The sequence below is a fragment of the Parambassis ranga genome, chromosome 5 (genome assembly GCF_900634625.1).
Source record: "Parambassis ranga chromosome 5, fParRan2.1, whole genome shotgun sequence".
In the NCBI taxonomy this organism is placed as follows: domain Eukaryota; kingdom Metazoa; phylum Chordata; class Actinopteri; family Ambassidae; genus Parambassis; species Parambassis ranga.
Genome location: NC_041026.1, coordinates 6,792,754 through 6,820,648, shown reverse-complemented (window position 1 = coordinate 6,820,648; position 27,895 = coordinate 6,792,754). Strand labels below are relative to the sequence as shown.

The 27,895-nt window shown below is 42.3% G+C and overlaps 1 protein-coding gene and 1 long non-coding RNA gene across 2 annotated transcripts; one reads left to right on the top strand and one right to left on the bottom strand.

The window, feature by feature from the left end:
• Positions 1–491: 491 nt before the first annotated feature.
• LOC114435914 (uncharacterized) lies at positions 492–4,433 on the bottom strand. Its single transcript, XR_003670664.1, has 3 exons — positions 3,156–4,433; positions 2,901–3,080; positions 492–2,314 (listed from the first exon to the last, which is right to left on the bottom strand). It is a non-coding gene; the product is annotated as an uncharacterized LOC114435914 (long non-coding RNA).
• On the top strand, positions 3,055–12,715 carry ndrg2 (NDRG family member 2). Its single transcript, XM_028405840.1, has 16 exons — positions 3,055–3,151; positions 5,931–6,016; positions 7,400–7,441; positions 8,244–8,349; positions 8,428–8,548; positions 8,885–8,947; positions 10,253–10,313; positions 10,455–10,541; positions 10,963–11,019; positions 11,108–11,211; positions 11,283–11,321; positions 11,401–11,452; positions 11,543–11,590; positions 11,665–11,700; positions 11,807–11,858; positions 12,055–12,715. Exons 1-16 carry the CDS (start codon positions 3,070–3,072, stop codon positions 12,216–12,218), a joined length of 1,200 nt encoding a protein of 399 aa, XP_028261641.1. The 5' UTR covers positions 3,055–3,069; the 3' UTR covers positions 12,219–12,715.
• The last annotated feature ends 15,180 nt before the right edge of the window (positions 12,716–27,895 follow it).

Sequence of the window (27,895 nt, the reverse complement as noted above, 5' to 3'; positions counted from 1 at the left end):
GATTCAGTCCTCAGAGTGTTAATGTCCTCAGCACCTGGGTCTCTCCTCTGTGTATACATACATATATATATAGGTATGTGTGTGAGTCAGCAGGGCTGTGTTTGCAGGCTTGCACATTTTTGTATTATCAAGTGAGAACTGCAACAATGTGCACGGAGTTTTCTTTTTTACTGTGGGACGCTTATCTTGTATTTCAAAGTGAAAGTCCAGGATAAAATCTATGACTCTTTAATCATATAACATGAGAAAACTGCTGATTTCACTCATATTTTATGCATATAAATGTGTTAACATAAGAACATCTGCTGTGAGGTCTCCCGTCAATCAATCAATTTATATTCTATTCTATTCTATATTTTATTGGTAGTCTATTTTATAAAGTATATATCTTTTCTTAACTTATCCTTTGCTGTCTGTATCTGCTGTTGCAAAAATGTAATTTCCCCATTGTGGGACTAATAAAGGTTTTCTTAATCTTAATCTTAATAAATAAGATTCATACAATGTATTTATTGGATCCTCCTTAGCGATAAGAATCACGCCCATAGCAACAGTATAGTATGCATAGCAGCCGGGCTCGTCTCTTCTTCAGTTCTGTTGTTCAGAAGCATTCATTGCGCCCCTGCCCCACAAAACTTTATTTAAAGGGAAACACTTGACTAACTGCGGGTTGCTAGGTTACAGGAGCAGCGCACCATTGATAAACAGGAAGTCATCCACGACTACACCGTCCCACCTTGTGGGTTAGGCCTACGGTTTATGAGCCACAAACCCTCACAGAAGCTGGGACACAGCTTAAGTTACAAAAACTGCAGTTTCTTCTGTAGCCTCTAGAGGGCCTCTGGCTCCAAAACTGACTCCATGTCCAACTTCACAGCAGAAAAAATGTCTGTATATAGAATATAACTGTATGTTTTGGTTTAGGATGAGCCCGGGATGTGACATTTACTCCATATATGCAGAAGGGACTGGTGTATGTGGGGCCATCGTGCTGCTCATCAGCCCGGCATGTCTTAGATTCCTGGATGGCAGCGTCTCCACATGCTGATGCAGCCGCACCGCCCTGAAATGCCACAGCTTTAACCTTATAGCATTTCAGCCTACATTCTCAATATAGGTGACCTTAATGCTCAGTGCCCTACTTTACGGTTTCTGTGGTGTCTCAGCATTTGTTGAAAGCAGCAAACACTGGTGGCAGCAGACTGAGACCAAATGAAAGAGTCTGCCAGCTGAGAACTGTTTGCCCACTTTTTTTTTCACTCGCTGAAAGAGGACGAGGGAAAGGAGACAAAGACGAGAAGCGACAGAGAGAGACTGAGGAGAGATGACTGGCAGAGGTGGATAGGAAGGAAAAAGTCAGCAGCATGACAAAATATGGATGAAGAGAGGGATGAGGAGCTGTGAGGAAAGAGGCGGCAGCTTGTTCATTAAAGAAAAATGCAGTCGCAGTCTCAAGTCGGGGCCCTTTTATGTCTGTCGGTGGTTTTTCCAGCAAATTTAATGCTTTTTGTGTATAGAAATGCATTGATATCAGCCTTTGATTCTTTGGTCCTGCTCTGATGTTATCTTATTATTGAAATTTATCCAGGCTAGTTTCATATCTAAACAGGTTTTAGGATGCTAAATCACAGGGATGATGGACGTTCCAGAGCAGTTGTCAGTTTGTCGGTCAGGGTTCAGTTTCTCTGGTGACGATTGGTCCTTTTTTGAAGTCCACCAACGTCCCTGGACCTGCAGCACAGCTCGGTGCTGGCAGCCAGGATCCAGTCTCTCTCTGTGTGGTGACATTGCATTGTGTCGGAGGTCGTAGAGATGGAGGCAGCGTGACAGAGCTGGGTGAAAAGGGGGGGCGGGGGGACTGACTGACAGGAAGGATTGACACAAACAGACTGTGACAGGCTGGTTTGAGGCGGCCTGCTGACAGGAATGATGAAACCGCCGCTGCCCTGCATGATTAAGAATACAGAAAACAACAAGTTTGGATGCATTTAGCTGGACACTGCCTGATATCTGAGAAGTGGAACCTGTTCCTCCGCAGCAGATGAACTGAACAACTGTTGTCTGACAGCTGAAACGTGGAAGTGGAGTAGAGGCGAGGCCCGTTTTCTCTCTCTCTCTCGACACGTCCTCGGTTTTCAGACTCCCTCCCTTCGCACAGATCTGTCTGCCTCCCTCCATCTTTCTGTGGTGACAGACGGTGCCTCCTGTGCAGTTTAGCAGTTATTACACGCTCTGAAACACACCGCGTGGCAGAAGATACACAGGGATGGATGGTGGAGGGAGTTAGGCCGATTAACGTTACAGCGTCAGGAAACTGCACGTGAAACATGAGTGAGATTAAACATAATGGCTGAAGATCAGTCCTGCTTAATGCACAGCATGGTCATGTGACTGCTCCTTCCACTGCCTTTTTCTGTCCTGGATAAAATGATGTCATCATTATCATGATATCACGATAAATCAATATTATCGTAATATTGTGATAATGATTACTACTAAAACAATTTTATCATCATGTTAATATTTAACAATTTCCCTTGCAGTATCAATAAAGTATATCTGTTTATGTATCACTATAACAACAATATCATGATGATAATATTGTGTTATAAGTGTTTTTAGCATGTGCTAAAAGCTAGCTGTGTCTTCCTTTCTTCCTGTTTCATATCATGTGACCAACACTGGTGGTGGATCATTGCCGTCTACACGACAAAACATAAAAAATATCACAATTTAACTGTTTAAAAAATATATTTTGTGACACCACAACAACTAGCAAGAAAGGCGTGTTAGCCGTGTTGCTAACTAGCGATCATAAATTTGTCTTTGGAAAACTATGAGTCAATTTTACACTCATGCATAACATAGAAGAGCTGCTAAAGTGTAAAGGGAGTATGAACCTCTTGCACTGCAGGGAACTTTTGAAGTTGCACAACTGTATTCAGAGTCATGTAGACATGCTGCAGAGATCCCGTTGCAGCAGATCCTTCCGTCCCAAACATCCAAATGGAGTAAAACCAGGGGCGTATTAATTTACAGAGAGGAGCACAGAATAAATTTACTCTGAAGATGAGCCAGACCTATAAAAATAGCAAGGACATAACGGACTCGTCAGCCAGAGAGGTCAAGTTTAAGGCTGCATGTCAACAAGGTACCTGTGCCTGCTGAAGTGTCCTGCTCTGTGAAGTATCCCAGAATTTCACGTAACATCTTAGCCGAGTGTTTCCGTCCTGCACTTGCATCGATGCATGTGTTAATGTGCTGGATGCTGGAGGCGTATTATCTGCACCAAAGTCTTTGGCAAAGCCGCGGTCCAGAAACAGGCCTGATAAAGCCGCTGGACATGGAAGGGGTGGGGGGGGTGGGCTCGGCCTTTAGAAAGGCTTGTGGGTGTCTTCAGTGTTTCGAAGTGCTCCCTTTGTCTCTGTGTTTCTGCTATTACTGATTAATCAGACACTGATTTGTTTGGTTCTTTTTGTCTCGGGGCAGGAACTTATTTCTTGTAAGTGTTTCCTAATCTGTCAGAGAGGTTTGATAAGATTGTGAACTAAGCCAGAGGAAAACTGTAGTGGAGGCCCGTAGTAGTCCTGACATGCAGATTGATCGTCCCCCCTGGGTGCAGGGTGGGGGAAAGACTAACTGGTTCATCTGGTAGCCTCTGATGTTTCCCTCGGGACAGCTGAAGCTCAGAGCCTCAGAGCTCAGAGGCTGAACCGATCCCAACCGGTCTCAACCGATCAGGTGTCTGAATTTGTTCCTGATGTGGCAGCAGTGAGTTCAAATGCATATATACAGACCTTATAGTGTCCTGCACAGTGAGTGAAAGAAAGAAGTGTGTGTGTGTGTGTGTAGGCTGAACTGCAGCCGGCCGGCACTCAGTGGATTAATTGATAATGAAACTGATACGTTGTTACGGCTCTAAAATGGATTTGGATACAAATATCTGTTGGCTAGGAGATCATTGTATTAGATTTTTTCTGTAATCCGTCTGCAGGATTTCCACCATTAGATGATTAACTTTTTGTTTTTAGCCCCAAGTACTCGAGAGGTGTATAAAAGGAAGTGCGTTTGGATCTGATCAGGAGACGGCAGGGTTAAAATAAACTGATAAAAATGTGCAGACCTGAAAAACAGACGAATGTGGAAGGTGAACAGTGGTAGTGCTGGGTCTTGTTGGTGTGTGTGTGGAGGGTCTTTGGTGACTAATCGTTTCCGGTTGAGACCCACAGAGGCTCGGCTCCCCCCTCGAGGCTGCAGTTCATTTTCTGATGAATGCACACGTGCACTGTAAACACACACTTGGCCGCGCTAAAGCACCTCGCTCCTCCACACACACACACACATACACATACAATGAGCAAGGACGAAGGATCCCATAATTCAAATGGAGCGTCATGCTGTCAGCTAGACACAATCACAAACTTAAAAATGCTTACTTATGGAACGTATGGATTTATAACCGTGTGGATTGCACATAATATTGATGAAGATCTGATCGAGTCTTTGTTGATATTCTACAAAGACATGATGAGTAATTAATAGGAACTCAATAGCTTAGCTGTGTGTATCTTGCCATCAGTTCAGATGGATGTACCTTTCATGACATCACCCAAAGGTTCCCTGAAAAGCACCCTTGAAGCTCAGTGTGGCAGCTTTTGTTGGCCGGACGTGACTCCGCCTACTTTTGGGCTAATCCAAAAAAATTGACAATAAGGTGAAAACAGACAGACAGCAATACGTGGCAACGCCCCATAAGTTTAAAACTGAGGTGTCTTAAGAGTGTGTGTTGCCTTTTGAATTTCTGGGTAGCTGAAATGAGCTAGCAACATTTTAGAAACCTACAATAATTAATGGAAATAAGTCTGAAATTAATACGGCCCCATATGGCATAAAAATAGACAAATAGGGCCGGTAACGAGGGCCTGTTTGGTCCAAACCTTCCCTTTGAGCAGAAATAGTCTAAAGATTCAACACAAAGTCAACAATACAGAAGGTGCAATGTGGTCTCTAGTGTGCCACCTAGTGGACCCCAGTAGCATGTAGCAAGTAGCATGCGTACCTCAAAATGAGGTGAGAAGAATTAGATGTATAACGCAGTTGTCAAATGTATCTTCAGGCCAAGTAGGACATGGTTGTAAACATTTCTAATCTTGCACCTGGCTGAGTGCTTTTCCGTGTAACATAAAGTGTGTGTGGATTCTGAGACCCGGTGGGAGCTGTGTGTGAAATCTGCCTCAGACAATAAAAAGCTAGTAAGTGGTTGCAGATGTCTTCGGATTTCATCGACGTGGTCCGTGAAACGAGGGCGGTTAAGTTAACAGATGATTTGCCCGTCACGACCGGCTGTGATGGTGGTCTCGGTCTGGATGACAGTTTTGATCCGGAGGTGCGGAGCTGAAGCAGAACTTTGCTTGTGCTGGTAACTGTGGGAAAATGAAATGAACGGAGCGGCACCACCTTTGCAATGCCCTTGGGCAGGATGTAGCTCCCAAACTCTCAAGCAGACTAGTAGTGACACACACATATAAACACAGTGGCTGCAAAGGCGTCTGAAATGAAGTGTCATGCTTAGCTAACCTTCCTCAGATAAACACAGTGTAATACAAAGTCACTCCCTCCTCATCTCTCTTTGTGTGCAGCCATTTTAACCTCTGTACGACTAATTTGTAAAATATTGTCCACACGTGCCGCCCAAATGAAGATTCTGTCACCTCCTCCCTGGTTTTACTCTTTTCTTTTCTGCCCCACGATCCTTTTCTGCCTTCCTCCTCTGACACTAATTACTAATTAACTTTCATAAGGTCCCACAGCCCAAACAGAGTCCCAGAAGAGAACAGCTACACACAGTGTTTAATCACTTAGTGTGCGTGTGTGTGTGTGTGTGAGTGAGAGAGAGAGATATGTAATCACTGTGTCTTTTACCTGGACAGGAGGTGACGCCATGACAACAGAAATGCAGGAGATCGCCATCACGGAGGACAAGCCGTTACTCACGGGTCAGGCTGATTCCACCAAGGTCAGAGAGGCGCACACACACACACACTAATTTCCATGCATGTAACACACATTTATGACACAGTTGTCACATGATCTAAACCACCAGAGAGAGTGTGTGTGTGTGAGGAGACAGACGCTTTGTGTCTGTGTGTGTCCTTGTTGTGCATACATGCATAAATGTTTGCTCTTTTGAGTCTGAGCAAAGCCAACATGTGTGTTCCAAGCACGTGTGTGTGTGTGTGTGTGTGTGTGTGTGTGCAGCGCTGCCTCATATCTGCTGGGTTGACGTCAAAGCCCTGAAGGAGTAAGAGCAGCTCCTCATGCTCGGCTGTGCTGATGTTGTTGTGCAGATGCAGCGCTGCGCAGCGGTTTGTCTCTCACTGCTGACACCTGGTGGGCAAAAGAGGGAAATACAAGCAGGAGTGCAACAAAACAACAAGAGACCAACAGGGTTTTTATACTTGTATTTAACATCCAGTGACCTTTAAAGATGACACATGAGAAGCAGATAATTATATATATATATACAGTTTTCCTCATAAATGAGGCATATGCTTTAGATTATATTGAACTAAAATTGTCAAATTAAAGGGAGTTTTCTTGTTTTGTTACAGCAGTATGACATCAAATATTAAATATATGTGGCAGCTTTTCAGATCTGTTGTTTGAAAAGGAATAAATTCCCTTTTTTGTAACCTAGGATCAGTGTTTATGTAAGATATGACGTAAAAATCAAAGCTCGACTGATGGCGAACAATCAGTGACGGGCTGATAATACAGGACTCCTTCTCAGGAGCTGATGAATGGGTTGTGAAGTGGGTCACCCACTTGGTTGTGAAAGGAGTTTTGTTTAATGCCATCAACCCCCCTCCCACACTGCACCTGTCTGCCTTTACGTCCACTCCAATCAGGACACTTCCAGGACTCCCCATTTTCTCCATCTGCACACACACCCACCTCCACTTCAGCCTCCCACACTGCTAATTTCCTAAGAGCTTGTGATGCTAGTAATTCATTAGCAGGGTAAATGGATCCGAGGTTTGCAGATGAGCAGGCCATTTAAAAACCCGCTGGCAATCTTCCTCCACGCAATGCCTGGCATGCCACCACCACCACCTGCTCCTCTGAAGAGGCTCCCTCGCTGCTCCATCAGCGGTGTCATGCTGCCCATCCTGCCTGCGTGGGCGTCAGATAAGGAAGCGAGGCTCTAATTACCACAAAGAGATAAAAAGAAAAGAAAGAGGAGGGTTTTGTCTGTAGAGGCTTTTTCTTTTCATTGATACACTTGAGAAACCACAGCCCACTTCTGGTAACCCAAACCTGCCAGGTAGTGGCATTTCTGTCTGAGGAAAATGTGTCCGATGTCACATTTGTAAGCAGAACTTTCCCCCGTTTGTTGCAGGATGCTGAACTGGCTGCAAGGATACTCCTGGACCAAGGACAGGTGAGACTGGATAAAGTGCGCGACTCACTTTAAAGTTGCTTGTATGGATCCTGCTGCTTTTAAAGCTGTTGCAGTCTTGTAAAAGTTTAAGGTCGACATCTTGAGTTGAAGTTTGTTTATATTTGGCACAAACATTCATTAAAGGGTAGGGTAGGAGATTTCATTCTGAGCACCAGAGAGGTACGTGCATGAAATTTCGAAACTTTCGAAATTTGGCTGACTCTCACTGAGTTTTCAAAATCTCCTACCCTACCTTTAAGTATTGATTGTATAATAAAAGTTTTCTTTTTTCAGTCAGACCAGTGCTGTGTGTTAGTACCTTGACATGTTTCGACCACTTCCTGTAGTCTTTGTCAGAAGTCACGTGATGTTACCGGTGACGTGTCTGCCAGCTGATTTACAGCAGTCTGGCTTCCTCAGCACAGCATCCCAGGTGTGTTATAGTGTAAATGTCCCCTCGTCCCAATTCAGGAAGCGGGCCAATAGGACAGTGAATCGGGACGAGGGGACATTTACACTGTCCCACACCTGGGACGCTGTGCTGAGGAGGCCAGACTGCTGTCACCTTACTGTTCCCTGACTACCTAGAGTAGTAGGAGAATGGCGCAACAACCTGCATAAATCAGCAGGCAGACACGTCACGGTAACATCACATGACTTCTGACGAAGACTACAGGAAGTGGTCAAATATGTCAAGGTACTAACACTGACTATTGATTCTGTCTGGAAAGATACGGCTCCATCTTTGTTTTTGGAGGCCGTATGACTGCAAACTAAATATTAAATGTTGTTTCTGTTCCAGGAGCACATTGTCGAGACCCCCCACGGCGTCCTGCACGTGACCCTCCACGGCACGCGAAGCACCCGTAGGCCCGCCATCCTCACCTTCCACGACGTGGGTCTGGAGAGTGAGTAGTAGCTCTTTCTGGTCGTTTCTCGACTCTTCATCATTTCTGAATGTCTCTCACTCACTCCTCTCCTTGCAGGTAAGAGCTGCTTCTCCACTCTGTTCAAGTTCGAGGAGATGCAGGAGATCGTAAAGAATTTCACTTTGATTCATATCGATGCTCCGGGACAGGAGGAAGGAGCCGCCGCCTACCCGGCAGGGTACGACTTCCACCGTGTGCTGCTGTAACTTAAAAAAACGTCTCAGAAATGGAAACAATCTTCTGTGCAAGCTTAAAATTAATCTCTTCTAAAAATACGTAACATTTCCATCTCTGCTCTAATGCGGAGGCTTAAATAAAATCCTCCCTTCTCCCTTTCCACACTCCTTATTTCTTAACACAGCTCTTCTTTGCGTGATTATTTCAGAGGTTCGGAGGGATACTGTGTACTGTCACAGCATCTCGGCTGTGCCCCCTCTTTGTTTTAAATCCACATGATAAAAGGGTCAAATCTGAAAACACTGCCTGCATTGATTGTTTTTTTTTGTGGTTGTAGTTACCAGTATCCCTCCATGGAGACCATCGCAGACATGATCCCAGCTGTGCTGCAGTTTTTCAAGTAAGATTTTCACTTTTTCACACCCATACAGAAAGTCACTAAATCAGACCCTGTGCACACAGAGACGAAAACGGTCTTATCTGCTAAAGTTTTGTATCGTTTCGGCGTTTCAGATGATGACACAGCTCCACCTTGCCCTCAACCCGCATGCGCTCACTCCGACGAACAACAAACTACGGTGCTTGTTTGTGCTTTTAACAGCAAACTCTTCTGCTTCTCTGCTAACACACAGTGAGCAGCAAGTGGACAATTACTAAGACGTTTTTTAGATCCCTTATTATGTTTACATCGCATGCCCCGTGTTTTCTTCTGTGGTAACGTTACAGCGCCACTCACAGGCCTGGCATGTGTACTACAGCGTTTTCATTGGTGTGGACCATTGACAGTAAAAACTATGGACAGAGCCTCCGTGACGTCACCCGTTTGTTTCTGAAGAGCGGTTTTGAGGCTCGGTGGGAGGTTCCGGGACGTGATGACCGCCGCCATGTTGGCAGCGTCACGTCAACTAAAACTCCGAATATGGACAAAGAGGGGGAGCACGAGCGGGGTTTAGGGGGGCGGGCGATCGTGGAAGCAGGAAACTCACGCTGTGATACGTCAACTGTCTGTCACTCAAGCGGCAACGCCCATAATTAGGCGTAATTTTAAGTCAGAATACCATTGAAACGAGTGAGTTGTAAAAAAATTCACCCCCCCTACAATTGACACTAGAAGAGAACCTATCATCTGAGACCACAGCGATTTTTTGTACCAGGCTGTAAACATGTTTTTTTCTGCTGTGAAATCGGCCATTTTAACATGGGAGTCTATGGGAAATTACTCGCTTTTGGAGCCAACCCCCAGCTGTTGCAGCGTGAATTACAAGTTTTGACACTTCCGCATGGGCTTCCACTTTGAGCCCCGAAGGTTGCCGCTTGGTGTGGACACACGCATTTACTGAAACAACGGCGTCTTTGTGGAGAACGCTTTGGAAACGAAAACGGCTTTGTCTCTGTGTGGACGGGGCCTCAGTGCAGATGTGTAGGGTTTCTGTTGTTGTGTGGCTGATTTAAGCAGGGAGAGGGTTTGACTGTTATACAAGAATTTTTAGGGATTTTATCTCCTCGAATTGATAAAATAGTTTCTCAATAGGCTGTTAATGTGCTTTAATGCTACAACAGTTGACCCATCACATCCAGGGGGTGGGGCTTCTCCCCTTATGACATCACAAAGGGCTGCTCATTCATTCACTCTTTTTGATGTATGGACAAAGTAAAGAAATCAAGTTGTGTCCAAAAACAGTGAGCGTGTTTCTCCTCCCGCCAGCTTCCGTACCGTCATCGGAGTGGGCGTGGGAGTCGGAGCATACGTCCTCTCCAAGTTCACAGTGAGCATCATGTTTGTTTGTCGCAGCTGTCGTGTCTGTTGTTTTATTGGACGTAGAAAAAGTAGCCGTCAATGTTTAACATGAAGCAGTGATGCAGACGCAGATCGCTTGTTTTTTCTGTTTCCTCCTGACTGTCTTCAGCTCGCAAACCCAGATTCAGTGGAAGGTCTGGTTCTGGTCAACATTGATACCAATGCACGGGGATGGATGGAGTGGGCTGCTCAGAAGGTTTGTGTGTTCTTCCCGCTTTTTTCATGCTTGTGTTTGTTTCCTTAATTGTTGTTTTTTCCTCACTTACTAGTTTGTTTGTATTTTTCTCTTTGCTTGTTGATTTAGCTTTTTCTTGTTTACCTGCTCACTTCATATTCTGTGTCTCTTCCCTTGTTTGTGTTGTGTTTTTGTTTCTTTTTCTTTGTTTGAATTGTTGTATATATTTTTGTCCGTCTGTTTGGACTCCTTTCTTAGATTCGTGGTTCTCTCATTTGTCCTGACAGGAAATGTTTACCAGTCAAAGTTTAGCTGTGTATATAAAATCATGTGACCTTGTGTGTGTGTGTCATGTGTGAGTGTGTGTCTTCCTGTAGTATTGATTATGTGCTGTGTTAAAGAATGATGAAGCACCGTGCTGATCTCTGTCTTCCATTTCCAGCTCAGCGCTGTGACTTCCTCCCTCACGGAGCAGATCCTCTGCCACCTCTTCAGTCAGGTACCGCACGAGTACACAACGTTGTGTGTTGATGACAGAGCGTTGTGTTTCCCTGCTGTCAGAGCATTCACAGTGTGTTTGTTTACAGGAGGAGCTGTCATCAAACACAGATCTAGTTCAGTCTCACAGAGATCGTATCTCCAAAGCTCCTAATCTGGTCAACATGGAACTCCTGTGGAAGACGTACAACAGGTAATCACACACACACACACACACACACACTGCACACAGCACCACAACTAACATCATGTTTTTCAATCCAGCCGTAGAGACCTGAACCTCGACCGCAGCTGCACCTTCAAGTAAGTATTCCTTTCTGTTTAACCCTGTAAAGCCTGTGTGTCTGCAGGTGTTTAACCTCTGATCCTGTGTGAACCTCAGGTGTCCAGTGATGTTAGTGGTGGGAGATCAGGCTCCATACGAGGACGCTGCTGTAAGCTTTACCATCAGCTGCTGTCTGCATTATACAAGGAGGCTTCACTAGCTGCTGAGGGTTAACTGTTATTCTCTCTGCGTCCACCAGGTGGAGTGCAACAGCAAACTGGACCCAACGACAACCTCATTCCTAAAGGTAAACGTCACATGTGTGTTTATTCATCGACTTTACTCTCACAGTTACTCACGGCTGCTTGTGTCACCTCATAGATGGCCGACGCAGGGGGCCTCCCTCAGCTGACCCAGGTAACGATAAGACTGACTGACAAAGGAGCGCTTTAGTCCAGAGAGATGTTTTTAGTGTGTGGATGAAATAATAACAAAAGTTTTTATGTGTAACTTTTTTTTCCAGCCTGCTAAACTGACAGAGGCTTTTAAGTATTTCATCCAGGGCATGGGCTACAGTAAGTCACCTGTACTGAACATTTATCAGCTTTACTAGACTTATTTGTGTGCATTGTTGTTGTAAGTATGAATTGAATGTGTTAAAAAAAGAGGCAAAAATCTGAATATTTAAGAATAAAGAAGGAAATTCATGAGGGAAAAGTAAAAATATTGCGCTACATACATGTCCGTGTCCTTCTCTCCGTTTCTCCACAGTGGCTTCTTCTTGCATGACCCGCCTGTCCCGCTCTCGCACCACCTCCCTCTCCTCCTCCTACTCCATGGATGGGTCCCGCTCTCGCTCACGCACCCTGTCGCAGGGCTCACAGGGTGGCCAGATGCCGCCCAGCCCCTCCCAGACGATGGAGGTGTCATGTTGAAGAAAAACAAAATGACCGGAAAAGAGTGAGCGAGAGAGAGAGAGAGAGAGAGAGAGAGAGAGAGAGCGAGAGGAGGGTGGAAGCAAAAAAATAAGCAAACAGGAAAGGGAAAGCTGGATCATGAGTGTGATGCAGAAACAAGACGAATGGGTTACTTATTTGTCACTAAACAACTCCCGTCATTCCCCACAAGAGCAGAATAGAAATAGAGACAGAGAGGGAGGAGGAGACGGAGAGCTGAGGAGGCAAAGATGGCGGCCGGTCCTCTCTCCCTCCCTCTGCTGCAGCCTCTGTCAGCCCTTTAACTATAGAATCAGTGCGGCCTGTAGGAGCGGCACGCCTCGCGTTAACCAATAGTAATAATTCTGAAATTGTTGATGAAGATACTGAAGATGATGATGATGATGATGATGATGTAAGAGGGAAAAAAAGCAGTAACACTTTTCTCTTTATTAAAATGATATAGATTAATAAACATACTATAGCAGAGATACTTACGATGTGTGTCTACTACTTTTTATGCTAGTTTTTATTGTGTTCTTTTCATTTTTATTTTGTAATCTGTCTCAACGAGGGGCTGAAGCTACTGATTGGTGGAAATGAGAGCCATTACACTTCCTCCTTGATGTTGCCAGGTTGTTTATGTCTTCCATTTGCCTCCCTGTCTATCGGCTTGTCATCGGATTTGAGGGCAGGAAGCTCTTTATTTTGAATTGTATCGGACTGTTTTTGGAAGTTGCATGCCTGGTTTCAGCCCATGTGAATATTGACTGGATGTTTTTCTTTTATATTCAGCTGGGTGTGTGTGTGTATGTGTGCGTTTGTATGAGTGTGTGTGTTGTATTTGTGGCGAATCTGGAGGTAATGAGGTGAGACTGAGAGTGTTAGCTAGCTAGCTGGCTAACACATCAATGCTAGTCGCACATTAAAATAGTGCTTCCAATATCGCTGGCGGTCTTTGCGCTGCAAGTTTTTTGGTGTCCAGCTCACGTTAGCAGGCTATAGCATGGATGCTAAATCTCAGTGTGTGTGGCCAGAAGGGATCACTGTGTTTATCACCTGAGTTGTAAATCTCTTAGCCTTTTGCCCACTGCATGGATACCTCCTAAACAAACCCAGCTAGCATACTTGAGTCAATGTGTGCGCTGTGAGGTAACACACACACTCTCTTCTCCACCAACCTCAAGAGTTTGATGGTTCTGATACGTGTGAGGAGGTAAATGTATGAGTCCCGACAGCACGGTTAAGAAACGTTTAAGTAATCCCTGCCCCGTCCAGCCCTGAGCGGCCACATCCGGCCCTATGTGGCCATGTCGGGCCCTGAGCGGCCCCTACGTGGCCATGAGCAACAACGCCAAGCCCTGAGCAGCCACGTCCGAGCCTATGTGGCCCTGGGCGGCCGATGCCAAGCCCTGAGCAGCCACGACCGGCCCCGAGTGGCCCCGTCCAGCCCTAAGCGGGGCCCATCCAGCCCTAAGCGGCCCTGGCCGGCCCTAGGTGGCCGACGCCAAGCCCTGAGCAACCATGTCCGACCCTACTCGGCCACGCCCAGCCCTACGTGGCCATGCCCAGCCCTGAGCAGACCAGCTGGCCCTATGTGGCCAGAGCGTGGCCCGTCAATGACAATGAACCAGCCCCTTCACTGCCAAAAAAAGGTTCTCCTTTGTTTGATTGATCAGCCAATAAGCTGAAGCGTACTGCCAAAAGGAATTACCCAAATTCTGCCGTCAGAAATGCTGTGAGCTGAACATGTAAATTAACCCTACAACACTAAATTCTAAGCTTTTCACTGCCCGATTTTTAACCCAGTAATTTATGATATATATATTTTTTATATCAGCAGCATCACTTCCCAAACCTGTCTGATGAGATTAAGGCCTCAGGATTTGAGCTAACAAAATCTGAGGAACGTAAATGTTTGGTTTGTCCCAGAAGTGATAACAAAGGAAACGAAGCGGGACGTTTTCTGTTGTGGAGAGCTGAGCAGGGCTGTGTGATTGTAAATGCTTGTGTCCATTTTTTGTTCGTCTCTTTATTTTTACTTCGGTCATGTTTTTTTTTCTTTCTTTCCTTTTGAATTTCTATCATTTCATTATTTTTTGTTTTCTCTACGTGAAGTGTTAGTTTACTGTCCCGATGTGCTCACCAGTTAGTTAACCGTGTGCTAGTTCTTGTGTAACTTTTATAGCATTAGCGCTTATAAGGGAGAATAATATAATTAACAATAAAAAGAGTAAAAGTAAAGAGAATACAATCAGATTTACTTGTGTGGCTAATTTCTGTGTGTAACACAATGAAGATCCTTAAAAAAAAGCAAACTTAAATAAACACTCAACAGTAACATCCTGTCTGCTGTCTTTATTCTGTGATGTTGACATTTTGGATTAAAAAAAAAATCATATTCATATTTTATTCAGACACTTTTGCATTTTCTAAAAACCACTGTGACCTTTGATCACTGAAATCTGATTAGTTTTAGCCCACGTCCAATTGAACATAATTCCATCAATGTTTCTATGTTATATTTATAGTAACAGTGTTGGCCTGTTTGACAGAAGTGTTTGCAGTACATCATGTGGCCATTAGTGCCAGCACTGAGCACTGTGTACTACAGAGTGAGACAAACATGAGGTGCCACCTTCAAAGCTAATGCTAAAGTCTGACACTGGTGCTGTTGTACTGTGAGAAAAATAAGATAAGCAAACAGCACCAGTTAGCTTGTAGCATGCACCAGTACTCCACTGCTTGTATCAAGCTGTATCATAGATTATGTCTATTTGCCTACTGTTTCACAGTTTTATCCACAAACACAACATTTGAACAAACACACTCAAAACTCTTAGAAACAGATTTTATTAGCACTGAAAACACTTCACATTTATTTACATAAGATTCGCAAAAACCTGCTAAATATTTCAAAAGCAACAAAACATCAAGATAATCCTAGGAACAGGTTTTCTCACCAGGGTTAATCTGTAATGGCACATCTTACTTATGTTCTATTATAAACCTTAGATGAATTTTGATATGTATGTATTTAATCTATATTTTCTATCAATTTCATAATTTAACTTAACTTAAAACTGTCATCTTCATCTGGAGTGTTTTTTTTAACGTTTTCTTGAAAAGTGAACCTTAACATTGTCATCTAACAAAAATCACTTCCTCTCCAAGATGTTGTAAAAAAAGAACTAATTAAGTAATTGTGTGATATTTGTTTTATTACATCTATATTTAACAGAATAACTTTAAGCTGTGAATAAACTGACTTTCACAGTACAAAAAACATACAAGCCTTTTACCAAAAATGATGCCCAATAGTTCTAATATATTGCTATATACATATCTTTACAACATTTTCATTAAAATCTCATATAATTAGAAGCAGTGTGTGTGTGTGTTGAGACGTATGCAGCTTCAGAAACAGTAAAATCTGCTGCTCGGTGTGTTCTGACACCTTTCTATCACAGCCACTTTTTCAGCAGTTTATAGCTACACATGACCCTCTGGCTTGTTCTTTGGTTTCCCTTTCTTGGAGAACATTTGATACTAACTACTGCAGAAGAACTACAGTTGTGTAGATGACCCAGCCATTTAGAAATTTAGAAAAACTATTTGGATGTCCTTATAAGAGCTGCTCAAATCTTTCTACTTGACCAATGTTTCTGCTTCATAACATCCACTTTGTGGACAAATGTTTTGCTCAACCACTGTGAAGTCCCATGGTTATGATGTCACAGCTGATTGATGTATAACGACAACTAATGTAAATAAAAAAATAAAGAAACATATTAGGGTCATTTCATGGAGTTTTTTGTTCAGTTGAGATTGCATGGCTTCTTACATTACTTTTGACTTTTCTTTCTTGTAAATAGAGGTAGCAGTTTTGTCTTACAACTCCTGATTATCTTTGAGAAAAGGCCACGCACAGAGAACAGTGTGTCTACGGTGTAGATGTGAGTCAGGCCCAGAGATTCAATAAATCTCAGTTCTTTGAAAATGTCGTTGGATTGATGGCTTGTGAACTGTTGGATCTTCAGAGCATCTTTAGAGCGGATTAGAGTCACCAAATGTATGGAATGGGTAAGCATGGGGAGGTAATGCACCATTGGAACCAGGAAGTCGACCAGAATCTTCTCCACTTTGATACGGCGGCCCCTGTCTCTGGCATTCATGACCTTCTTTATGGCCTCAGTAATGTTTTCTTTGAAAGACTGAAACACTGTGTATCTGGCCTTGAAGTGCTGGTCAAATCTGGTGAGTGAATCACTGGATTGGTTGTTTTTCTGCTGTTTGGAGTATCTACTGGTGATCACAAGTTGTTCACAGTAAAGTTCAACAGACTGGAGTGCCCTTTCCAGGTCTTCCAGAGCTCTATCAATGCAATCCAGATCCTGATTCTTGTTTTGCTGGATCAAAGATGTAAATGCTCGGTTGTAGTATGCAATGGCTGCCCAGCAGTGGTCCTCCTTTATAGCTTTGGTGTACATCTTGATGCTCTCTGTAAGATCTCCTTTTTTGCGCAGTTCGTTTCCAAAGGCAGTGTAGTGGTGCAGGTTTGATGTGGGGGATTCTCTCAGTTTAAGCTGTTTCTGGGCTCTCTTCAGGTCTTCACTCAGTCTGCTTTTCAGCTCTGTAATGGAGTCTTTCTCATTCAAGTTTGTGAGAAGCCACAGTCCCCAAAATTCATTCAGTGCAGACAAATATGAAGGTTCTGGGTTCTTTTTGTACACATCCCTTAGTGTCTTCAGATACAGGTTGAAGAGCTCTTCCTTCTTCTTCATGGTTGGGATGTGATGCTCCAAGTAGCTGGATAGTTCTTCAGCCAGTGAGTCATCTCTGACCTCTTTAGCTGTCATTATTCCTGACTTGGAGTTTTTAGTTAAAACATGTGTCAGTGTTGATGATAGAGCCTCAGTGAGGACATTGGTAGGATTTAGTAGATAAAGCCTCATTTTGATTGCAAATGCATCTTCATACAGCTTAATAAATGCCAATCCATAAAAGAGAGCATAATCTATTAAGTTCTCAGAAACAGAGAGAAGCTTCTTCATTAAAAGAGGCAGTTGCAGTGGTTTTGGCAGATGGCTGGCACAGACAATGAGCTGAGCAGATCCAGGTGATCCTTGTCTTGCAGTGCGGCCAAATGCTTGGGCCTCCACACGAGCATTCTTTGGGAGGAAAGTCTGCACCACAAACAAACCTCCAGCTACATTTACCTCACCAGAAACCTTAAGATCTGTTCCACGACCTGCGAGGTTTGTGGCTATGATGACGTCTCCTTCATTAAGGTTTGTGGCAAAGACGGCACTATTGTCCATGTTGTTGTTTATGTAAAGCTTTTTTCGGGGGACTGTTTCTCCAAGAGCATGGTGGAGAGCCTTTGCTCGATCGATGGTCTCACAGATGAGCAGCACGGCTTTAGGACCTCTGTATGATGTAGGTTTCGTTTGTGCAGCAACAACTTCACAGACTTTTTCAATCCATTCCTTTTCATCATCTACAATGAGTCCTTCAACCTCAAAGAGCTTTCTGCGTTTGAATGAAGGTATCTGACAGGTTGTGATACCTTCATAGATTTTCTGCAAAGTCTCCGTCTCCGCTCGTTTGCCCAGTGTTCCAGACATTCCATAGATCTGATCTCCATACATCTGCAGCAGTCCAACATTGGACATGTAGTTGGTAATGGCTGTCATGTTGCTCAGCTTGGACTCATGTTTCATCTCCAGAAACTGCTGCAGACCATCTGTCCATTTCATGTTGTTTTCAACCACACCTGTGCAGCTGTAGTCCACAGGCACTACTCCATGTTTCTCTACAACATATTGATGGTCTTTGGTTATGGTTTGTGCATAGAACGCATTTTTAATCCAGTGTTTTAGTTTAGAATTGACCAGGTCTTTGAGGAAGCCTGGGACGCAGCAGCTTTGAGCATGGGTGAGTTCACATGGTGTGAAGCACAGAGCACGTCTTACTTCTGCTTCTACAGCTTCAATGTCACCGTTTCTATCAGGTTGATTAATAGTGGCCCATATGAATGCCAAGAGCGGGTTGAGATGCTGTAAAGCCGGCATGTCACTGCTTAAATAGACCACATGGTGACCCTTGTCTAACATCAGGGAATCCACTTCATCCACGATTGCACACTGGAATGGTCGGTCACCAAATATGTTCATCCTTTCAAAGTGATGCCGAAGCCAGTCTCCTGCAAACTCTTCCACAGTTCCATAAACCACTTGACATTCATAGCACTTCTTTAAATCAGTGGGTTTTTTGTTGGCATTACAATCAACACTGATTTTCAAATGTTCATAGAATGCTCTCCATTCATCCAGATCTCTCTCTGCCAGAACTGGTGAACTGGACATGATGTCTACCTTTTGTCCTTTCAGGGCTCGGTAAGCTGCAAACATTGCAACTATGCAGGACTTTCCCTCTCCTGTGCCGACCTGAATTAACCGCCCTGATTTGGACAAAGCCAGAAGACACCAGCTCACCATCTGTGTCAGTCGTGGTCTGTATTTAGCTGTTTTTTCCACAGCAGAGCAGATCCTCTGCAAGGATGTTTTCAGCTCAGTCCGCTCTGATCCATCATTGTGAATGTCATCATTTTTATGAACAGAGGACACAATGTCTCTTACAGCAACTAGAAGCTCTTCGTCCACTTGGTTTAACTTTTCTTGGCGAATTTCATCAAGAATCTGACACAGGTCCTTTTCTCTGTCATCAGCTAAATACTTCTTGAGGTTTTCATCTGTCTCAGTTTTGTCTTGGACCAGCTCGATAAGAGTCTTTCCTGTTTCAGATCTCCAACTAGAAGTAATGTAGTTTATCTCTATGCAGTGCAACATTTTTATCATCCACTGGACTGGGTCGACACCACCAGCTGTTGACTGAGATCTCTTCAGAAGCTCTATGAACAAATTGACAACATCTGCAAGACTCCATTTAATATTTGTAACCAGTCCCTGCAGCTTGTTGAGAAGCTCTTTGTTTTCGTCCATTTTGTAGAGATCTGCGTAAAATTGACAGAAAAGAAAGTTTGAGATTCTTTTCCTAAAACAATGCAGTTTATGAAGTGTTGCAGCAGTAAAATTACATTTTAGTTTCAAGATGCAATCAATTTAATATAATTAGCACATTTCAAATTTACTTGTGCAAGAAGGGCCTAGATGGCCAAGTTCCCATGCAGTGTTATCTAAGGCTACGTTCAGACTGCAGGTCTGAATGCCCAATTAGGATGTTTTGGTGAAATTCCTCATAGAAGCCTATTTACTGAATCAAACAATAGAGAGTTCTGAAGCTCCCACAGGTGACAAGTTGGGAGTAAAAAAATTGGACCTCTGTGACCAATGATAGCTTGTTGAGTATCATGACACACTTCACTGATAAAAATATAATCTGCTTACACTAAAAAACGTGTGATCACTGATCACTTCCTGAATGTTAAAAATGGAGAAGTGTAATGATGCTAATGTATTAGAATGTACATATACTATACACCTTTGGTGTTTAACCGGCTGTAGTTCAATAAATTTTAAATTAAACTTCAACTGCAATAAATCTCGGTATGACTCACCATTTAATAAGCACAGAATGGCGACAAATGATGTGATTTGTTCGGACACCTGAGATGATCTGACGCCTATGAAACAATCTTTAATCTAAGTTGTTTGTTTCAGTTTCTATTTTGTCATCATTGCTAGCTACACAACACAAGGGGAGTTCCAACTGTCCTTTGAAGTCCCCTTCCCCTGCACTTTTCCACCCTATCTAAGATCTTCATATTTATGGTTGCTCACCAGCCCTGACCTGCACAAGCAGAGCTGGTGAGCAACCATAAATATGAAGATCTTAGATAGGGTGGAAAAGTCCTGTTCTAACTTTGCAAACTTTGTTCTCTGTGCAAAGAATTCCCCTGATAAGAATCAGTCACGCGAACTTTCTTTTTTTCTTTCACTTTCTTTTACAGCCACGAACACAATGTGTTTTCCTTCATAACCATTTCCTGTCTGTAGTAACATTTGAACGTACACTTCTTGACTTTACAGCACATGAAATACAATTCTATTACTGCAGTCTGCCTGTAATCAAATTTAAGGATGTAATTCCATCACTATTCTCTGTAATGTTAAGCACCACTGTCACAGAGGGCAGTGACCACGATGTTACTCCTGCAAACGTTTTCTTGTTGACAATACTGCAGCCACAGTTTCCTCTCTGAGAGGAAGGGCCACAAATCTTAAATAACTGCTAGAGCTCTGAGGTATTGTAAACAGTAATGTAATAATTACCAAATGTGTGATCTACAAACAGCAGCTGTTTAACATAGAAACAAAATGCTGCCATCTCCTGGACACAAAACATTCATCCTCAAGTTCACAGCTTGGAATAGAATAACATCCTGTCTGCTTTTGTGATTTTGATATTTTCTATTAAAAATGTGCACTTGTCAGTTTTGATCAGTAATATCTAACCCAGACCTGGGCAAAGCACGGCCCACGGGCCACACCTGGCCCGCTTGCTTCTTCACTGCGGCCCGCGGACCGTGAAAACAATATTAAACAAAGGCAGCAAAAGTCAGCTGTTGAGCACGGCATTACCGGTAACGTCTTTCCAACTCTCCTTGTCTCTTCCATGCTGCAGTACTGCGTAATCACATATGGAGAGACACGGTCGCGCTGTGTACACTTTAAAAATGCTGTGCGACTATGCTGAAATGTACGGTAAAGCACAAAGAAACTCCACACTGCATTCAGATGTTACCGCGGTGCTGCAGCCGACATATTCCATCATCATCTGCTCTTTAAAAGCACAGATCTTGCCCGACTTTCAGAACTCTGGGATTTGCTACTTTAACTTTTACTTTAACACTAATGTTTTTCTTCTGTAAAAATATCTTCACATCATCTGTGCTGCTCTGCACTGTGTGTGTGTTTCAACATACAACCAGCACACACTCAGAGTAGACATGGACACACACACAGAGGACAGAGGAGTAACCAGTAAATGACAGCAAAAGATTCTGACAATGATGAAAATGTAACAGGAGCATATTTATAAAGGTATATACTGTGCCAGTGGTCTCCAATTTATATTATTAATTTATGAAAAAGATGTGGCCCTCGCAAAAAAATAACTAACCACCCATGATCTAACCTGTCAATGTGAACATTTACAACAAATTTAAATAAATTCTATCATAGTACTTAGAAGCTCTTTGAACAAATTGGCAGCATCTTCAGGGCTCCATTTAATATTTGTAACCAGTCCCTGCAGCTTTCTGAGAAGCTTTTTGTCCGTCCTTTAGTGGCTAAACTGCACCAAATTGGTTGTGACCCCTTAACCATCAAATCTGATTGGCCGTAGCTGGCGAACGCTTTAAAATCCAAAGAAAAAAAGTGATAAGTTTTGTGACGCTTAGTCTGAAGATGACGTGTACTAAATTTCGTGACAATCAGACAAACTATTACAAAGCCACTTGATTGAAATGAGGGTGTTGTCCCGCTGGGCCAGCTGTTCTCTCACCCTGTGGTGAGCTGTGACTAGTCTTTATATAAAACATGTCAGTTCATGGTAACCCTACATGAGATAACTGGAATGATCTGGATGTAAATTATTTATTTGTGTGTTTTGTTGGATGTCTAAAAATGATGATTTAAAATAATAGTGTTCTATCGCTGTACCCGCTGAATGTCCTCAAGTTCTGTTCTGGTTTTGAGAGGCAGGCCTGGTGACAACCATAAATAGAAAATATTTGTTGAGGGTGGACATAAATTTCCAAACTTTGTTTGCAATTTGCACAAAGTACCAGGTGAACAAGAATCCACGGTTTGAGCAGGGTTTTAATTTCTTGACAACCTCACCACTTCTCTGCACAGCTAAAGCCACAGTGTGAATCTATTCCGGCTGCAGAGCAAATAAAATATAATAAGACGACATCTGGAAGTCATGTTATATATTTTATTTGCTTGAATAATTTGGTGTAGTTCTTTCCAAAGTCAATCAAGAGGTCTGTCTTAGGATTCAGCCTAAGGGGATTCAAATACACATCAAATTACACGTCATTACATATTGAGGTCTATGTAAAATACATGTTCTACAGTTCAGGATTTCAGCTTCTGGTACAGGCCTGATGTGTAATAACCACCAAGCGTGAGTGACCTCTATACAGAGGATGTCATGCTGCTGCCATCTCCTGGACAAACGATATTCAAGCAGTTGACTTCCTGTTCAAAACAGCACGTGGTTAGATTTAACAACAGTCATCACTTCAAGCAGTCCTACATTCAAAATCTCTGGTGCACATTTAAGTTATAATTTCTTATGTTTTTGCAGAAATCTGATTGGAAAAAGTCATAATTTTTGAATCTCTGTATGTTGAATTCTGTGGGAAAAGTAGTAGTTTAGTTTTTCATTTTCTTAATATTCTGACATGACAATCCATTGACTCATCCATTTCAGAATTTTGACTTTTTTTGTCTTATAAGAAAATAGGAATTTTAGAAATCTGGCCTTTAATTCTAAATCTTTAGACGACCTGAAAAGTCTACATCAAGTCTGAGAATCTGAGTAAAGAATTGTTTCAGCTCAGTGGTCAGTGTCATGTTTCAGTTGCCTGACAGTTGTATTTATATGTTTCACAACAATATGCGTAGTTTTCTCATCTGTCAGCAGCGTCAGCAGCACCTGGACCACTCCGCCCGGTTCAGCTGGGAGAGGACCGGTCGGTTCGCATTGAGACGCAGGCACACCGGGGAAAAGGTAGAAACCGGAAGCCACCTGAATATACTTTCAAAATAAAAGTGGGAAAAACTTGGAAGCAAACTGTCACTAGAAAAAAAGACTTTTGAACTTTTTTGTCATATATAGACTTATAAACTCTAAACTTAACTTACTTTGTTTGGAAGTCGGGTGTGGATACGTTAATATTTATAGACGTAAAAATTCTTTAAAAAAAAATCTGTGCGTACACATTTTTAGGATTTTATGTTGAAAATCCTCAAGCCGGAAGTCCAAGTGTTTTCTGAATGACTACTTGACGTGACAGGTGCGTCAGCCTGGCAGATAATTACAAACACGGAGGACGAACTGGTGCGTTTAAATGCACGAGGAACTTTTTAAATCTCACCTGTGAGGAAATATTTCACTCTGACTGAGGAAAAAACACATTAAATCAACTTCTAGTCAACATGAGAGGAGACACGGCGACGGTAAGACTCCGAGCGGTTGAAATCACGGTTGTTTTATCACTCAGGAAGAAACTGGAGTTTGAAAAACTGTGAATATTTCTGTTTGTCAGGACGAACATGCTAAGAGCACAGCGACAACAGAAGCTGCGTGTGGGGACAGACGATCAGTGAGTAACATTTAAATAAATAAATTAAAGCTGCACCTGATTGTGTAGTGTTTGTCTAAATATATTAACACAAAGTCTTATTTTACACATTTATACCAGACAGTATGTGCTCTCTAAAAACCACCTGTTTAAAATCAGTGTTCCTGCTTATTTTAAGATAAACACAGTTAAACAAAAATATTTGAAATCAATATTGTTGGTTACTGTAAAAGTATAATTAATAAGAAGTTCCTGCACATTTTTGACACAGTGCTTTGTTCACTGATATTCCAACCAGTTTATTTTAACCATGGTTATTTGGAAGTGAAGCACAATATATGTATATTTTGTTACATTCCCATCATACATACCAAAAGCCAGTGAGTAAATATTACAGCACATAGGGCCAGACCAGCTGGCCCTATGTGGCCAGAGCGTGGCCCATCAATGACAATGAACCAGCCCCTTCACTGCCAAAAAAAGGTTCTCCTTTGTTTGATCAGTCTAATCTGATCATTGATCAGCCAATAAGCTGAAGCGTACTGCCAAAAGGAATTACCCAAATTCTGCCGTCAGAAATGCTGTGAGCTGAACATGTAAATTAACCCTACAACACTAAATTCTAAGCTTTTCACTGCCCGATTTTTAACCCAGTAATTTATGATATATATATTTTTTATATCAGCAGCATCACTTCCCAAACCTGTCTGATGAGATTAAGGCCTCAGGATTTGAGCTAACAAAATCTGAGGAACGTAAATGTTTGGTTTGTCCCAGAAGTGATAACAAAGGAAACGAAGCGGGACGTTTTCTGTTGTGGAGAGCTGAGCAGGGCTGTGTGATTGTAAATGCTTGTGTCCATTTCTTTTTCTCGTCTTTATGTTCGTCTCTTTATTTTTACTTCGGTCATGTTTTTTTTTCTTTCTTTCCTTTTGAATTTCTATCATTTCATTATTTTTTGTTTTTCTCTACGTGAAGTGTTAGTTTACTGTCCCGATGTGCTCACCAGTTAGTTAACCGTGTGCTAGTTCTTGTGTAACTTTTATAGCATTAGCGCTTATAAGGGAGAATAATATAATTAACAATAAAAAGAGTAAAAGTAAAGAGATACAATCAGATTTACTCGTGTGGCTAATTTCTGTGTGTAACACAATAAAGATCCTTAAAAAAAGCAAACTTAAATAAACACTCAACAGTAACATCATGTCTGCTGTCTTTATTCTGTGATGTTGACAAAAAAAATCATAGCTTCATATTTTATTCAGACACATTTCAATTTTCTAGTAACCACTGTGACCTTTGATCACTAAAATCTGATTAGTTTTAGCTCAAATCCATGAAATGAACAAATTCTATCAAAAAATAACTTTTCTAACAAAAGCACTCAAACCTTTGTAATATGAACCTTAGAATAATCAAATTTTCTCTTGACAAAATAGCCTATATGTATGAGTTTACCTAACACAAAAACAAATACAGTAAATAAGTAAATAAGCCAGTATATATGCCAGTAGTGCTATCTGGTAAGTAGAACAGAACGTTCTACCTTGTTGCAGTAAAGCGTTAAACTATAAACTATGGCTTAGCTAGGTGTAAGCTAGCCAATTAGCTCAATTTCCTGCATAATTATTAATTTCATTAAAACTCTAATGAAATATGTGTTTTTTTAAACTGAAAGCACATCCACTTGTAAATGAAAAAGAATGCAGTGCAGGCTTTACCTCATTAAACCACATGGTGGCAGCAATGAACTGATAATATTCATCCTTCATCATCTTATAATAAAAATCAAATAATAGTATAACATTAACATTACAACTAACAAACATCAGAGAACCCTACTGAATCAATTTTGCTGTAAAATGTAGTATCACCTAAAAATCATTTATGAACTAACCGTATACCAAAAAGAGAAGGAAAAAACATTATTGTACACAAACACTATGTGTTTAAAAATAAAGAACTATGTATTACAACAACAAATAATAAAAAGTAAAATTATATTAGCATCTGTGTGTTTTGCTTATAGTAGTGAATGGCTTCCATTCCTTCCGATCATCGGCGCGTGGTCTTTATTATCTTTGAGAGAAAGCCACCCAGAGAGAACAGTGTATCTAAGGTGTAGACATGACTCAGGCCCAGAGATTCAAGACATCCAAGTTCGTTTAAAATGTCACAGGATGGATCGTTTTGGAACTGGTGGATCTTCAGTGGGTCTTTATTGCGGATTACAGATGCTGATTCCATTGAATGGACAACCATGGGCAGGAAATACTCAATGGGTACCAGGAAGTAGACTAGACTCTCCTCCACTTTGAGATTCCCACCCATGTCTTGGGCCCTGCTGACCTTCTTTATGGCCTCAGCAATGTTTTCTTTTAAAAACAGAAATAATGTGTATTTGGCAGATAACTGGTGGTCAAACCAGGTGATTGAATCACTGGTATGCTCAATGTTTTGCTCTTTGCAGTATCTATGGGTGACCAGGAGTTGCTCACAGTAAAGCTCAACAGACTTAAGTGCGTTTTGCAGATCTTCCAAAGCTTGACTGATGCAGTTCCGATCCTGTTTCCCGTTTTGCTGGGTCAAAGATGTAAAAGCTCGGTTGTAGTATGCAATGGCTGCCCAGCAGTGGTCCTGCTTTATAGCTTCAGTGTACATCTTGATGCTCTCTGTAAGATTTCCTTTTTTGCGCAGTTCGTTTCCAAAGGCAGTGTAATGGTGCAAGTTTGATGTGGGGGATTCTCTCTGTTTAAGCTTTTCCCTGGCTGTGTTTAGGTCTTCACCCAGTCTGACTTTTTGCAGTGTGGGCAAGCGTTCTGTGTTTGTGAGTAGCCATAGTCCCCAAAATTCATTCAGTGCAGACAAATATGAAGGTTCTGGCTTGTCATTGTTCTTTTTGTTGTACACATCATTTAGTGTCTCCAGATACAGATCAAAGAGTTCCTTCTTTCTCTTCATAGATTTGATGCCACGCTCCAAGTACTGAGACAGTCCTTCAACTACTGAATCATCTCTGACATCTTTAGCAACCATTATTCTTGACTTGGTGTTTTCGGACAAAATATGTGTCAGTGTTGTAGAAAAAGCTGCAGCATGCTCATTGCTTTGATTTCTTTGGCAGGTAGATTCCATCTTTATTAAAAAACATAGTTTTAGTGTCCCTGGCAGATGGCTGGTACAGACAATGAGCTGAGCAGATCCAGGTGATCCTTGTCTTGCAGTGCGGCCGAATGCTTGGGCCTCCACACGAGCATTCTTTGGGAGGAAAGTCTGCACCACAAACAAACCTCCAGCTAGATTTACTTCATCAGAAACCTTAAGATCTGTTCCACGACCTGCGAGGTTTGTGGCTATGATGACGTCTCCGGTGTTAAGGTTGGTGGCAAAGACGGCTTTGTTGTCCATGTTGTTGTTTATGTAAAGCTGTTTTTGAGGGACTGTTTCTCCAAGAGCATGGTGGAGAGCCTTTGCTCGATCAATGGTCTCACAGATGAGCAGCACGGCTCTTGGACCTCTGTATGATGTAGGTTTTGTTTGTGCAGCAACAACTTCACAGACTTTTTCAGTCCATTCGTTTTCATCGTCTACGACGAGTCCTTCAACCTCAAAGAGCTTTCTGCGTTTGAATGAAGGTATCTGACAGGTTGTGATACCTTCATAGATTTTCTGCAAAGTCTCTGTCTCTGCTCGTTGTCCAAGAGTTCCAGACATTCCATAGATCTGATCTCCATACTTCTGCAGCAGTCCAACATTGGACATGTAGTTGGTGATGATTGTCATGTCGCTCAGTTTGGACTCATGTTTCATCTCCAGAAACTGCTGCAGACCATCTGACCATTTCATGAAGTTTTCAACCACACCTGTGCAGCTGTAGTCTACAGGCACTACTCCATGTTTCTCTAGGACGTATTGATGGTCTTTGGTGATGATTTGTGCATAGAACGCATTAATAATCCAGTCTTTTAATTTAGAATTGACCAGGTCTTTGAGGAAGCCTGGGACATAGAAGCTTCGAGCTTGGTTCTGTTCACATGGTGTGAAGCACAGAACACGTCTTACTTCTGCTTCTACAGCTTCAATCACACTGTCTTCATTGGTATAGATGTACTGACAGAAACCTCCATTGAGTAAAAGCAGTGGAACTCTTTGTCTATCCACATTTCCTTTTCCGCCCCCATTTTTCAGTTCTTCTATTCCTCCATTGTTGTTTAGGCAGTGCAGAGAAAACTTGCAAGATGTGAATTTCATCTCTGCTGTTTTAAAGAACTCAGCCAACTGCTGAACAGTAACACCTGAAGATTTTTCAGCCAAATGGCCCGGGTTCCTTCTTTGCTCC

What these genes read in the sequence shown, in the direction of transcription:
- ndrg2 (XM_028405840.1), top strand. Translation starts at nt 3,070, where the DNA reads ATGAGCCAGACCTATAAAAATAGCAAGGACATAACGGACTCGTCAGCC. An exon ending in CTCCATACGAGGACGCTGCT is followed by an intron (nt 11,453 to 11,542) that starts GTAAGCTTTACC and finishes TGCGTCCACCAG; the next exon opens with GTGGAGTGCAACAGCAAACT. An exon ending in CGACAACCTCATTCCTAAAG is followed by an intron (nt 11,591 to 11,664) that starts GTAAACGTCACA and finishes GTCACCTCATAG; the next exon opens with ATGGCCGACGCAGGGGGCCT.